Source organism: Macaca mulatta, chromosome 6 (genome assembly GCF_049350105.2).
Source record: "Macaca mulatta isolate MMU2019108-1 chromosome 6, T2T-MMU8v2.0, whole genome shotgun sequence".
Classification (NCBI taxonomy): domain Eukaryota; kingdom Metazoa; phylum Chordata; class Mammalia; order Primates; family Cercopithecidae; genus Macaca; species Macaca mulatta.
The window spans coordinates 180,074,703-180,090,129 of record NC_133411.1 but is presented as its reverse complement, the minus strand read 5'-3'; the positions used below and the strand labels follow the sequence as shown (position 1 = coordinate 180,090,129).

Genomic DNA, 15,427 nt, shown 5'->3' with positions numbered 1-15,427 from the left:
TCCGCCCGTCTCGGCCTCCCAAAGTGCTGGGATTACAGGCTTGAGCCATCGCGCCCGGCAGGTTATGTAATATTTTAAAGCTTTTTACCACAAGTAGATTCCATCGTTGGTCATCCAGAAGAAGCGACTCCTCATCCACTCAAGTTTGATCACGAGACTGTGGCAGTTCAGTCACATCTTCAGTCCCCACTTCTAATTATAGGTCTCTTGCTGTTTCAACCACATCTGCAGTTAATTTCCCCCCTGAAGTCTTGGAACTCTTCAAAGTCACCCATGAGGGTTGGAATCAACTTCTTCCAAACTCCTGCTAAATGTTGATTTTCACCTCCTCCTGTGAATCACAAATGTTCCTGATGGCATCTAGAATAGTGAATCCTTTCTGGAAGGTTTTCAATTTACTTTGTCCAGATCCATCAGAGGAATCACTATCTATGGCAGCTACAGCCTTGTGGAATGTATTTCTGAATAATACGACTTGAAAGTCAAAATTACTCCTTGACCCATGGGCTGCAGAATGGATGTTGTGTTAGCAGACATGAAAACAACATTAATCTCCTTGTACATCTCCATCAGAGCTCCTGGGTGACCAGGTGCACTGTCAGTGAGCAGTAACCTTTTGAAAGGCATCTTTTTCTGAGCAGTAGGCTTCAACAGTGGGCTTAAAATAGTAAAGCATGCTGTAAACAGATGTGCTGTCATCCAGTCTTTGTTGCTATATTTCTAGAGCACAGGCAGAGTAGATTTAGCATAATTCTTAAGGGCCCTAGGATTTTCAAAATGGTGAATGAGTATTGGCTTCCGCTTCAAGTCACCATCAGCATTAACCCCTAACAAGAGAGTCAGCTTGTCCTCTGAAGACTTCTCTAGCTGTGAAAGTCCTAGATGGCATCTTCTTCCAATAGCATTTTGTCTCCATGAAAAATGTTGTTTAGTGTAGCCACCTTCATCAAAATGAATCTTAGCTAGATCATCGTGATAACTTGCTGCAGTTTCTCCATCAGCACTTGCTGCTTCACTTTGCAGTTTGATGTTATGGAGATGGCCTCTTTCTGTAAACCTCACGAACCAACCTCTGCTAGCTTCCAACTTTTCTTCTGTAGCCTCCTCACCTCTCTCAACCTTCGTAGAAGTGAACAGAGTTAGAGCCTTACTCTGGATTAGGCTTTGCCTTAAGGGAATATGATGACTGGTTTGATCTCAGACTACTAAAACCTTCTCCATATCAGCAATAAGGTTGTTTCACTTTTTTTTTTTGTAATCATGTGTGTGTTTGCTAGTGTAGAATTTTTAATTTCTTTCAAGAGCTTTTCCTTTGCATTCACCACTTGGCTGTTTGGTGTGAGAGGCCTAGCTTTTGACCTGTCTCAGCATTTGACATGCCTTCTTCCCTAAGCTTAATCATTTCTAGCTTTTGATTTAAAGTAGACATGTACAACTCTTCCTTTCACTTGAATACTTAGAGGCCATTGTAGCATTATTCATTGGCCTAATTTCAATATTGCTGTGTCAGAGAATAGGGAGACCGGAGGAGAGGTGAAGAGATGGGGAATGGCCAGAGCGGAGCAGTCAGTACACACACATTTATTAATGTGACTCAGAGACACAAAGTAAGCATATGCTGGCACTGATATACTTGCTCGATGCAGGGTTGCTGTAAACCTTCAAATTATAAAAAATGCAGTATCTGCAAAGTACAAGAAAAAGCAGTATGCCTGTATACCATCCTAATTTTCCATTCTTACAACACTTCTGATAGTACATGCAAGTGATTTTCAGCCTCTTATTTTTTTTTTTTTTGTTTAAAAAAAAAAGCCCTAACAGGTGATAGCTTTTACGGACAAGTCTAGTGTAACTACAAAGATGGGTGGTTCTGGTCAAAGTGGCAAAGTAGTTTTCTTTCCCCCTTTTTCTGGAGGGCTGCTGTGGCACTTTCACAGGCCCCTAAAGCTCCGCAAAACCAACGGTGAAAACAAATGGCCTGTTATCTAGGTGATGACGAGAAACAGTGGCTTGTATACCACTTTACAAATTCAATTTATGCATATTAAGTTATACCTTACATACACCCAGAGCATATACTGCTTAAAAGAACCCTGATGTAAATTCTTATGTACAGTGAATAATCATAGCTTGTACCATCCATTTTTAAAGTTTAGAATCTTCATACGTTGCATTCTTAAATCAGGTACCTAAGGAAGAAATGAAGCAGTTCTATTTTGGCCAATCTTATGAAAACAATCATTATTTCTCCCTTCTGTGCACTCTTCAACCAACAGATGTCACTAAAGATACCAGGACCCAGAGGCAAAGAGAAGGAAAGATTAGACAAATGGAAATTGAACATAAAAATCATCCAGTTCTTAAAACTGAGAAGTAGGTTTCCAAAGTAATAACATTTATTACACTGCATGCAACATTTTAACCAAAAATTTAAGAAAGAAATTTCTTTTATTAAGTTGCTCAGGCTGAACGGATCATAGCACTAAGTTTTGAAATACATGTTCTTGAAGCAATTTAAAACTCATTAGAAATAATAGGCTTGGGCTAGTAGAAAATGTGGTAAAATTTAATCCTCACCCAAATGTTACCTGGGCTGTACAAACAGGAAATTGTTTTGTGCTACTGTGGCTAACCTCATTGCTGACCCTGAGCTGTAACGGCAAGAGGAGCTGAGAGCTGAAGCAAAATTAAAAACTTACATCAAAGTATATCATGACAGACTGTAGATAAATAAAACAGCATATCAAAAGTATTGTTTTTCTGCCAGTCTCACAGAGCAGTGAGGTGGAGGTATTTCACAAAATACATAACAAGTCAGTTGCATTTGGAAATGATTCCTTCCCTCTCTGCACCGCCCTGATCACTGACTAACCAAAAACTGCTCATGAGAGGTGATCAGAGAAGAAACCCAGTGAGGATGGAAACAGAAGGGATCACAGAATGTTCTGGCCTTTTTCCTCTAATGGCTTCCCTTTCCTTCACCTCGGCTTACCAAAGAAATAAACAATCCTGGCTCTTCTGTGCCCTCCCAGTCACTCTTTCCCTCATCTTGTAGACTCCTGAATGGCAACTACATGATCTTCCTCCAATGTGTATATTAGAATTTTCAGAGGTAAAAGCATGGGTAATAAAACATTACAGAAGGTAAAGACAGACAAATTGGATGGCTTATGTGGACCAGCAAGAGAATCAGTAGAGGTTAAGGACATTTTTCTATTATTCTATGTAAAGTGCATGCATCAAAGTCACTGTCAGAGTCACTGGTGACCCAGTTGAAGGACACTTTTCCATTGAACCTTTGATTTCCTTTAAGTTTTGAGATAGAAATCACCATACTTTAAAGAACAGTGCTTCATCATAAATATCCATGGTAAAATCTTACTTTGGCAAATCCCAAGAGGCAGTAAAGAATATGAAAAGACTACTGTCAGTATGACTGAATGAAATTCCAATTCAGCTACTTGCTAGCTATTTAATATTTGGCAAAGTTTTTAACCTCTATGAGCTTCAATTTCTTCCTAACAGTAATCACAGTCAGTAACTACTCTAAGGGCTTTCCATACATTACCTAACTGAAGTCTCACAACCACGTCTTTGAGGTATGTAGTATTTTCTCTAACGAGAAGCTGAAGCAAGAGAGGCTTGCAACTTAACCAAGGTCATATAACTAGTGAGTAGCACATAATACCTACCTTGAGGATTCAACAGGGTAATGTATGATAAATGGTCTAATATAAGACTATAAAAGCTGGTAACAAAAGGAAGGCTAGCAGTACTATTAGTCTAAATTGAGGAGCAGAGCCTTACTCTAACCTCGTCTTTCTTCCGGGTAAGAAAACTCCTTACTGGCTTTTCTTTGCAAGAATGCTCTGAAGGTTTTGCCTCTTCCCCCACTCCACTTCACTTCTCCTATCCTTTCATTTCCTTTCTCTTCTGTCTCCTCTTCCTCCTCCTCCAAGATAATCCTCACATAGTTATTTTTCTCAACTTTTGCTGCAATGCCTTTTTCTATGTCAGACAACCCAACAGAGAACGGAAGAACTTTTGAAGCCCATAGATTTGGCATTGTTCTGTCAGATTCCTTTTGGTGTCACTTACTGGACATACATTCTGTCCTAGAAAGTCAGTGATACTGGAAGAGGAAGCTGGCTTCTCTTAACAGCCCTAGTGCAACAGTAAATAAGCCGCCAAAGAAAAAATACATTTAGTGAAAAGAAAGATCCAGAGAAAGGGGTAGGAATGATACAATTGTAACTGGTAACAGGAATCTAACGTATGCATAGTTAAAGTCCTATTGATTACTAAGAGATTCTTACATAAGTGCTGTTTATTTCCTTTAAATAAGTGAGGAAATAGAAACTCATCACTGGTTACAGGCAGAGGAAGCAGGGCAGTGTGATCCAAACAGGAAGCACTGCTGAGCAAAACAATGATGTGGGTTGTTGAACCCCTGTCCAAAGAAGGCTGGCTTGGTGAGTATAACAGATAGGCTTTGGAACAAGGAGAGGCATAAACAGTGATTAACTATTCCATGTTACCTCCTGGGTCAGGCCGTTTACCAGAACAGCTCAATTAACCTTTTTAATCCCAACTAGGCAGGTAAGTCAGTAGGTATTTAGTAGTCCTAATTTTATACAAGAGAAAACTAGTCACAAAGAGGTATATATAGTATTTTAGCTGAAGGTCATGGAGTTGATAAAGTATTGGTAATAGGATTAGTACTCAGATCTTATAAATTCAAAAACTGTGCTTTTTCTAATATACCATGCTGTTTTTGAAAAAAGGTCCAGACACACATCTTATATGACAAAACATGGAACAGAATTAGATATACACTAAAAGTATGGCAAATTGTATTAGAATTTTTAAAAATGCGTCCATTTTTACCTCTAGGAGGCAAAGTATTTCCACTTTATATGATTTTATTTTTATTTTATTTTTTGAGACAGAGTTTCGCTCGTTGCCCAGGCTAGAGCACAATGGTGCAATATTGGCTCACTGCAACCTCTGCTTCCCGGGTTCAAACGATTCTCCTGCCTCAGCCTCCCGGGTAGCTGGGATTACAGGTGCCCGCCACCACGCCTGGCTAATTTTTTGTATTTTTAGTAGAGATGGGGTTTCACCATGTTGATCAGGCTGGTCTTGAACTCCTGGCCTCAAGTGATCTGCCTGCCCTGGCCTCCCAAAGTGCTGGGATTACAGGCATAAGCCATTGTACCTGGCCCACTTTATATGATTTTAATGTGTCTATTTTCAAACAGGATACAAAAGTTGTGGCAATGTAGTTACTGGTACAGATGAAAATAAGAGAGTACAAGTTTACTCTCCTATATAGGTGCTTTCTCTAGTTTTTACATATGAAAAATCTCAAATTCTACAAATCAGATGTGCAATTAAAATGAAGTATTTTTAATGGAGGCCTACAATGTATACAGATCAGAGCCCCAGAATGTGTTCTGAAATGAGGTAAAAACAACTTAAAACACCCATTTTTTTCTTTTTAAAAATAGGCTTTTACTTTAGAAAAAGTGATAATGCTTCTATTGGTTGTTCTTACATACATGCACAAACACATGCAGAATTAAAATAAAGACACTTTATAAAATTTTATAAAGTTTGTTTCTTGATACTCAAAAAGAAATAGGAGAATCACGGCTGGGTGCAGTGGCTCATGCCTGTAATCAATCCCATTACTTTGGGAGGCCAAGGTGGGTAGATCACTTGAGGTCAGGAGTTCGAGATCAGCCTGGCCAACATGGTGAAACCCTGTCTCTATTAAAAATACAAAAATTAGCCAGGTGCGGTGGCGTGCCTATAACCCCAGCTACTCGGGAGGCTGAGGTGGGAGGATCACCTGAGCCTGGGATGCGGAGGTTGCAGTGAGCTGAGATTGTGCCACTGCACTGTCCAGTCTGGGTGTCAGAGTGGGACTCCATCTCAAAAAAAAAAAAAAAAAAAAAAAATCAGGCAATTTTTAAGACTAAATTTACTTAAGACTTTGCTGTTGCTTTGGGAAAGAACAGATGGGGGAAAAAAAGGACACGGAAACATTTATCAAGGAGAAGTGCATTGCACAGAGCCCAGCTCAGTTGACATTCAGTCACTGTGTGCCAAATTAGATTACAGAGGGTTTTTATCCACCCTATCTCCATTCCCTATCTACATACAGGTCACAGAGAGTAGAGAATTTCATTGATGACAGTGTCAGAATTGGCAAATATTAGAGTTTATGGTAGTTGTAAGGGCCAAACTGCTAAACAAATACTAAATTTAGGACTATAATTGAATAGGACAATCTTTCCTGTAGAACTCTGCTTCTAGAGGTGCAGTACCCAAAAGTTCCTCATTAAAAGATATTTACTCCTCTTTACAAGGATATTCTCCCACAATTCAGTGACATTCTGGTTTAAGCATTCCTTGGTTCAACATAGTAAACTCCCTAATGTAACTCTGAGCAATTTTGAATATGCTGTAACTTTTCAATATTCTATCTAGTGTATTCCCTCATCTACTGACACTGCAATTTTATCCAAAAGAAATTCATCAAGTTGGTCAGGCATGATTTAGTCAAAGGCATGCTGCTTACTTCTCCTGATGCCAATATGATAGCTACCTGGCTTTTTGCACTTGTATTACCCACTTCACAAATTCATAAAGATATGAAAGTTCAAAAGAACAAAATAACTAACATCTTTCTTTCCTCCAAAGAGATAAAACGATATTGCAGAGACACATGGAAAAGGATACTCACCATAAGTGCAAACCATTTTACTAGCTTCTCTGAAGAGAAGAATTCCATTAGGAGATGATACATCGAAATTCAGACGCTGGGATCTAAGAAATACAGAAAAAAAATGGACTATATGTGAAGATAAAGAAACCAAACACAGATTTCAAATGCCTAGCATTTTCATTTATAAGAATTAGCAGCAGTACAATTGTCTCTTAAATTCCACTCCATTTTATAAACTGTTGATAACATACGTATGCTGATTTCTTCACTCTAAAGATAGTAGGACAATTAGGAAGAATTATTTTCATTTATTTGCTAAATCAAAGAGTTCTTTTTTTATCTGTCAAAACGATATCCTGACATTCTTTATCACAGATTTCTTGCCCCTTCTTTCATGCCAACTGGATAATGGATAATAATAAAACATCCCAGGTGTCTAAGTTTAGACAAATACTTGGATAATGATATATATTTACATTTGAGGTTTCCTGCAGTGCCTGATATACATTTTTAAAACAAATTCTAAAGTGATGAATAGGAAATCCAGTACTTTTAAAATACTGCACATATGTGTAATGAATTACCTGATACTTCAAGCATATTTCAAACACGTGACAGTTTCCACTACATACAACTTAAGTAAAGAGAAACAAATCTCGTAAGTTCACTGAGAGCAATTCTACTTCCCTGGTTCCTGCTGGGGTTGGAGAAGTGTAAACAGGGTAAAGAACTAACATGACCTCCTGACATATTTGATTTTTAAACATTGCTTTGGCTTTTAAGAAATAGTGGCATTTTAAAAAAAGGATTAGCAAAACAAAAACTACCAAAAAGCAAGACATTGCTAAAGACCTGTTTACCAAGAATAAAACAACTTTTTGCTTTTCCATGCTTTTTAAAAATGCTTTAGTATTAAGTGCAATGATTACCTATTAGAAATATTATTATGAACATATGATTGTTGGCATGCAAGTTCTGATTAAAGAAATGCACATACATAATTTGCATTAAATTCTAGAGAAATATAGGCAAGATAACATTTTCCAAAATAACAAAATTTCAGAAGATAATTCTTAGGACAGTTGTGCTAGGTAAGAATCATCTGGGCCAGGCGCAGTGGCTCATGCTTGTAATCCCAACACTTTGGGAGGCCGAGACAGGTGAATCACCTGAGGTCAGGAGTTTGAGACCAGCCTGGCCAATATGGCAAAACCCTGTCTCTACTAAAAACACAAAAATTGGCCAGGTGTGGTGGCACATGCTTGTATCCCAGGTACTCAGGAGGCTGAGGCAAGAGAATCACTTGAACCTGGGAGGCGGAGGTTGCAATGAGTCAAGATTGGGCCACTGCACTCCAGCCTGGGCAACAGGCTGAGACTCCGTCTCAAAAAAAAAAAAAAAAAAAAGAATCATCTGGGGAGGGGCCAAGATGGCCGAATAGGAAGAGCTCCGGTCTGCAGCTCCCAGCGAGACCAATGTAGAAGGTGGGTGATTTCTGCATTTCCAAGTGAGGTACCCAATTCAGCTCACTGGGACTGGTTAGGCACGGAGGATGAGCAGAAGCAGGATGGGGCATCATTTCACCTGGGAAGCACAAGGAGCTGGGGACCTCCATCCCTCAGCCAAGGGAAGCCATGAGGAAATGTGCTACCCGGCTGGGTTACTATGCTTTTCCCATGGTTTTTGCAATACGCAGATCAGGAGACTCCCTTGTGTGCTTATACCACCACGGTCCTGGGTTTCAAGCACAAAACTGGGCAGCTGTTTGGGCAGACACCGAGCTAGCTGCAGGAGTAATGTTTCACACTCCGGTGGCACCTGGAACCCTAGTGGGACAGAACCATTCACTCCCCTGGAAAGGGGGCTGAAGCCAGGGAACCAAGTGGTCTTGCTCAGCAGTCCCACTCCCATGGAGCCCAGCAAGCTAAGAACACTGGCTTAAAATTCTCACTGCCAGCACAGCAGTCTGAAGTTGACCTGGGACAATCGGGCTTGGTGGGAGGAGGGGCATCCGCCATTACTGAGGTTTTAGTAGGCAGTTTTCCCCTGACAGTGCTAAGGAGGCTGGAAGGTCTGGGCTAGGTGTGGCAAAGCGGCTGTGGCCAGGCTGCTTCTCTAGATTCCTCCTCACTGGGCAGGGCATCTCTGAAGGAAAGGTAATAGTCCCAGTCAGGGGCTTGTAGACAAAACCCCGATCTTCCTGGGACAGAGCACCTGAAGGAAGGGGCGACTGTGGGTACAACTTCAGCAGATTTAATCATTCCTGCCTGCTGACTCTGAAGAGAGCAGCCGATCCTGGCAACAGGGATTCTCCCAGCACAGCACACCAGCTCTGCTAAGGGACAGACTGCCTCCTCAAGTTGGTCCCTGACCCCCGTGCTTCCTGAATGGGAGAAACCTCCCAACAGGGGTCGACACACAGGAGAGCTCTGGCTGGCATCAGGCTGGTGTCCCTCTGGGACAAAGCTTCCAGAGGAAGGAGCAGGCAGCAACCTTTGCTGTTCTGCAGCCTCCACTAATGATACCCAGGCAAACAGGGTCTGGAGTGGACCTCCAGCAAACTGCAGCAGACCTGCAGAAGAGGGACCTGTTAGAAGAAAAACTAACAAACACAAAGCAACAACATCAGCATGAACATGAAGGACCCCCATACAAAAACTCCATTTAAAGGTCATCAGCCTCAAAGATCGAAGTTAGATACATACACAAAGATGAGGAAAAACCAGCAGAAAAAACACTGAAAATTCCAAAAACCAGAATGCCTCTTCTCCTCCAAATGATCGCAGCTCCTCTCCAGCAAGGGCACAAAACTGGAGAGAATGAGACAGATGAATTGACAGAAGTAGGCTTCAGAAGATGGGTAATAACAAACTCCTCTGAGCTAAAGAAGCATGTTCTAACCGAATGCAAGGAAGCTATGAACCTTCATAAAAGGTTAGAGAAGCTGCTAACTGGAATAATCAATTTAGAGAAGAACATAAATGACCTGATGGAGCTGAAAAACATGGCATGAGAACTTCGTGAAGCATACACAAGTATCAACAGCCAAATTGATCAAGCGGAAGAAAGAGTATCAGAGACTGAAGATAAACTTAATGAAATAAAATGTGAAGACAAGATTAGACAAAAAAGAATGGAAAGAAAGGAAAGAATAAAGCCTCCAAGAAAAATGGGACTATGTGAAAAGATCAAACCTGCCACTGATTGGTGTACCTGAAAGTGATAGGGAGAATGGAACCAAGTTGGAAAACACATTTCAGGATATTCTTCAAGAGAACTTCTCCAACCTAGCAAAACGGGCCAACATTCAAATTCAGGAAATACAGAGAACACCACTAACATACTCCTCGAGAAGAGCAACTCCAAGACACATAATCGTCAGATTCTCCAAGGTTGAAACGAAGGAAAAAATGTTAAGGGCAGCCAGAGAGAAAGGTCAGGTTACTCACAAAGGGAAGCCCATCAGACTAACAGCGGAATCTCTCTGCAGAAACCCTATAAGCCAGAAGAGAGTGGGGGCCGATATTCAACATTCTTAAAGAAAAGAATTTTCAACCCAGAATTTCATATCCAGACAAACTAAGCTTCATAAGCAAAGGAGAAATAAAATCCTTTACAGACAAGCAAATGCTGAGGGATTTTGTCACCACCAGATCTGCCTTACAAGAGCTCCTAAAGGAAGCACTCAATATGGAAAGGAAAAACTGGTACCAGCCACTGCAAAAACACACCAAAATATAAAGACCAATGACACTATGAAGAGACTGCATCAACTAATGTGCAAAATAACCAGCTAGCATCATGATGACAGGATCAAATTCACATATAATATTAACCTTAAATGTAAATGAGCTGAATGCCCCAATTAAAAGATACAGACTGGTAAATTGGCTAAAAGGTTAAGACCCATCAGTGTACTGTATTCCGGAGACCTATCTCACATGCAAACACACACATAGGCTCAAAATAAAGGGATGGAGGAATATTTACCAAGCAAATAGAAAGAAAAAAAAAGCAGGCGTGGCAATCCTAGTCTCTGAGATGAAACAGACTTAAAAAAACAAAAAACAAAAAACAAGAAACAAAAAAACGAAGGGCGTTATGTAATGGTAAAGGGATCAATGCAACAAGAAGAGCTAACATAAATATACATGCACCCAATACAGGAACACCCAGATTCATAAAACAAGTTCTTAGAGACATATAAAGAGATTTAGACTCCCACACAGTAATAGTGGGAGACTTTAACACCCCACTGTCAACATTAGATCGATGAGATAGAAAATTAAGAAGGATATTCAGGACTTGAACTCATGTCTGGACCAAGTAGACCTAATAGACATCTACAGAACTCTCCACTTCAAATCGACAGAGTATATATTCTTCTCAGTGCCACATTGCACGTATTCTAAAATCGACTACATAATTGGAAGTAAAACACTCCTCAGCAAATGCAAATGAACAGAAATCATAACAAACAGTCTCTCAGACCACAGTGCAATCAAATTAGAACTCAGCATTAAGAGACTCACTCAGAACCACACAACTACAGGGAAACTGAATAACCTGCTCCTGAATGACTACTGGGTAAATAATAAAATTAAGTCAGAAAAAAATAAGTTCTTTAAAACCAATGAGAACAAAGAGACAACGTACCAGAATCTCTGGGACACAGCTAAAGCAGTGTTAAGGGGAAATTTATAGCACTAAATGCCCACAACAGAAAGCTGGAAAGATCTAAAATAGACACCTTAACATCACAATTAAAAGAACTAGAGAAGCAAGAGCAAACAAATTCAAAAGCTAGCTGAAGACAAGAAATAACTAAGATCAAAGCAGAACTGAAGGAGATAGAGACATGAAAAATCCTTTGAAAAATCAATGAATCCAGGAGTTGTTTTTTTTTTTGAAAAAATTAACAAAATAGATGGACCACTATCTAGATTAATAAAGAAGAAAGAAGAATCAAATAGACACAATAAAAATGATAAAGGGAATATCACCACTGATCCCACAGAAATACAAACTACCATCAGAGAATACTATAAACACCTCTACACAAATAAACTAGAAAATCCAGAAGAAATGGACAAATTCCTGGACACATACACCTTCCCAAGACTAAACCAGGAGCAAGTCAAATGCCTGAAAAGATCAATAACAAGTTCTGAAATTGAGGCAGTAATTAATAGCCTACTAAACAAAAAAAGCCCAGACAGATTAACAGCCAAATTCTACCATAGGTACAAAAAGGAGCTGGTACCATTCCTTCTGAAGCTGTTCCGAACAATAGAAAAAGACAGACCCCTCCCTAACTCATTTTATGAGGCCAGCATCATCCTGATACCAAAACCTGGCAGAAATACAACAAAAAAAGAAAATTTCAGGTCAATATCCCTGATGAACATCGATGCGAAAATCCTCAATAAAATACTGACAAACTGAATCCAGCAGCACATTAAAAAGCTTATCCACCACGATGAAGTTGGCTTTATCCCTAGGATGCAAAGCTGGTTCAACATATGCAAATCGATAAACATAATCCATCACATAAACAGAACCAATGACAAAAGTCACATATGATTATCTCAATAGATGCAGAAAAGGTCTTCGATAAAATTCAACATCCCTCCATGCTAAGAACTCTCAATAAACTAGGTATTGATGGAACATATCTCAAAATAGTAAGAGCTATTTATGACAAACCCACAGCCAATATCATACTGAATGGGCAAAAACTGGAAGCATTCCCTTTGAAAACCAGCACAAGACAACGATGCCCTCTCTTACTACTCCTATTCAACGAAGTATTGGAAGTTCTGGCCAGGGCAATCAGGCAAGAGAAAGAAATAAAGGGTATTCAGATAGGAAGACAGGATGTCAAATTGTCTCTGTTTGCAGATGACATGATTGTATATTTAGAAAACCCCATTGTCTCAGCCCCAAAACTCCTTAAGCTGATAAGCAATTTCAGCAAAGTCTCAGGGTATAAAATCAATGTGCAAAAATCACAAGCATTCCTATACACCAACAGTAGACAAGCAGAGAGCCAAATAATGAGTGAACTCCCATTTGCAATGGCTACAAAGAGAATACAATACTTAGGAATACAACTTATAAGGGACGTGAAGGACCTTTTCAAGGAGAACTACAAACCACTGCTCAAGGAAATAAGAGAGGACACAAACAAATGGAAAAACATTCCATGCTCATGGATAGGAAGAAATCAATATCATGAAAATGGCCATCCTGCTCAAAGTAATTTATAGATTACATGCTATTCCCATCAAACTACCAGTATCTTTCTTTGCGGAATTAGAAAAAACTACTTTAAATTTCATATGGAACCAAAAATGAGCCCGTGTAGCCAAGACAATCCTAAGCAAAAAGAACAAAGCTTGAGGCATCATGCCACCTGACTTCATACTATACTGCAAGGCTACAGTAACCAAAATAGCATGATACTGGTACAAAAACAGATACATAAACCAATGGAACAGAACAGAGGCCTCAGAAATAACACCACACATCTACAACCATCTGATCTTTGACAAATCTGACAATAACAAGCAATGGGGAAAAGATCTATTTAATAAATGGTGCTGGGAAAACTGGCTAGCCATATGCATTAAACTGAAACTGGACCCCTTCCTTACACCTTATGCAAAAATTAACTCAAGATGGATTAAAGACTTAAATGTAAAAACCAAAACCATAAAAATCCTAGAAGAAAACCTAGGCAATACCTTTCAGGACATAGGCATGGGACTTCATGATGAAAACACCAAAAGCAATTGCAACAAAAGCCAACATTGACAAACAGGATCTAATCAAATTGAAGAGCTTCTGCACAGCAAAAGAAACATCATCAAAGTGAACAGGCAACCTACAGAATGGGAGAAAATTTTTGCAAGCTACCCATCTGACAATGGTCTAATATCCAGAATCTACAAGGAACTTAAACAAATTTACAAGAAAAAAACAAACAACTCCATCAAAAAGTGAGCATAGAATATGAACAGATACTTCTCAAAAGAAGACATTTATGTGGCCAACAAAATATGAAAAAAAAAAAGCTCATCATCACTGGTCATTAGAGAAATGCAAATCAAAACCACAGTGAGATCCCGTCTCATGCCTGTTAGAATGGTAATCATTAAAGAGTCAGGAAACGACAGATGCTGGTGAGGCTGTGCAGAAAAAGGAACGCTTTTACATTGTTGGCAGGAGTATAAATCAGTTCAACCATTGTGGAAGACAGTGTGGCATTTCCTCAAGGATCTAGAATCAGAAGTACCATTTGACCCAGCCATCCCATTACTGGGTATATACCCAAAGGATTATAAATCATGCTGCTATGAAGACACATGCACACGTATGTTTATTGTGGCACTATTCACAATAGCAAAGACTTGGAACCAACCCAAATGTCCATCAATGACAGACTGGATTAAGAAAATATGGCACATATACACCATGGAATACTATGCAGCCATAAAAAAGAATGAGTTCATGTCCTTCGCAGGGACATGGATGAAGCTGGAAACAATTATTCTCAGCAAACTAACACAGGAACAGAAAACCAAACATCACATGTTCTCACTTATAAGTGGGAGGTGAACAATGAGATCACATGGACACAGGGAGGAGAACATCACACACTGGGGCCTGTTGGGGGATGGGGGGCAAGGGGATGGAGAGCATTAGGACAAATACCTAATGCATGCGGGGCTTAAAACCTAGGTGATGGGCTGACAGGTGCAGCAAACCACCATGGCACATGCACACCTGTGTAACAAACCTGCATATTCTGCTCCTGTATCCCAGAACTTAAGGTAAAATAAAAAAAAAATTATCTGCCTATGGCTGACATAAAATACTTTATAATATAAAATGCAATCATTTTTTTCCCTTTAGTATTAAATGTTGTATCAGTAATAAATCATATCAATTTTCTGGTTGAAAAATGGAAATATAATTAAAAAGCACACTAAATTTCTAATATAAAATACAAAGCCACCCTTCCTTTAAGACACCTATGAGGGTGGCTTTTAAAAATGAACAGTTTAAAAAAAAAGATAGATACTAATATTTCTTTATTTGCAAGGTCTTTTTTCACTTCGTGTTTTAGGGTAAAAATTTTAAATTATTGCTGTGAAAAACTCAGCACCGGAGGTAACATTAGAGCTGCAACCCATACCTTTTCCCTGTCTGGACACCTCCCTTCTAAACACACAGTTTACAAAGGGCAACGATGAAACAGGATGGCTAAGGGACAGGTAATTTGGTGCTAAGCCATATCCACAATGACATATTTTAAACCCAATTAGCTTATTGCCAGATTTTCTCTTTTAGCTACATCTTTGTTAATATTTATATGCAGAATATTTGAATTTCTGCCAGTCTATGCAAATTATAAGGTCAATCGGGCAATTTCAGAGAAGTGTTATAGTTGCTCTCTCAATGAAAATTGTGAGTGTATAAATCATCCAAATACACGCATCTTGGCATAAAGAAGCATAGCTTAGAAGTGAAAGCAGGAATAATTCCCAGAGCTTCTGAGGCAAACTATGTTCCCATGAATTGCTGTGAGGACCAGTTTCCTTATCCATCAAATAAAGCATCTCAACTCAGAGACCTCTAAACTTCTTTCCTGCGTTAAAATTCTATAGAATTGCATTTAAGCACTGAAAT

The 15,427-nt window shown here is 39.4% G+C and overlaps 1 protein-coding gene across 1 annotated transcript in view; it reads right to left on the bottom strand.

Moving 5' to 3' along the window:
• RANBP17 (RAN binding protein 17) overlaps positions 1–15,427 on the bottom strand; it is a 439,101-nt gene that overhangs the window by 70,852 nt on the left and 352,822 nt on the right. The window contains exon 22 of the mRNA XM_015141394.3: positions 6,752–6,834. Coding sequence (XP_014996880.3) covers positions 6,752–6,834 — 83 coding nt within the window. The remainder of the gene's footprint in view (positions 1–6,751; positions 6,835–15,427) is intronic.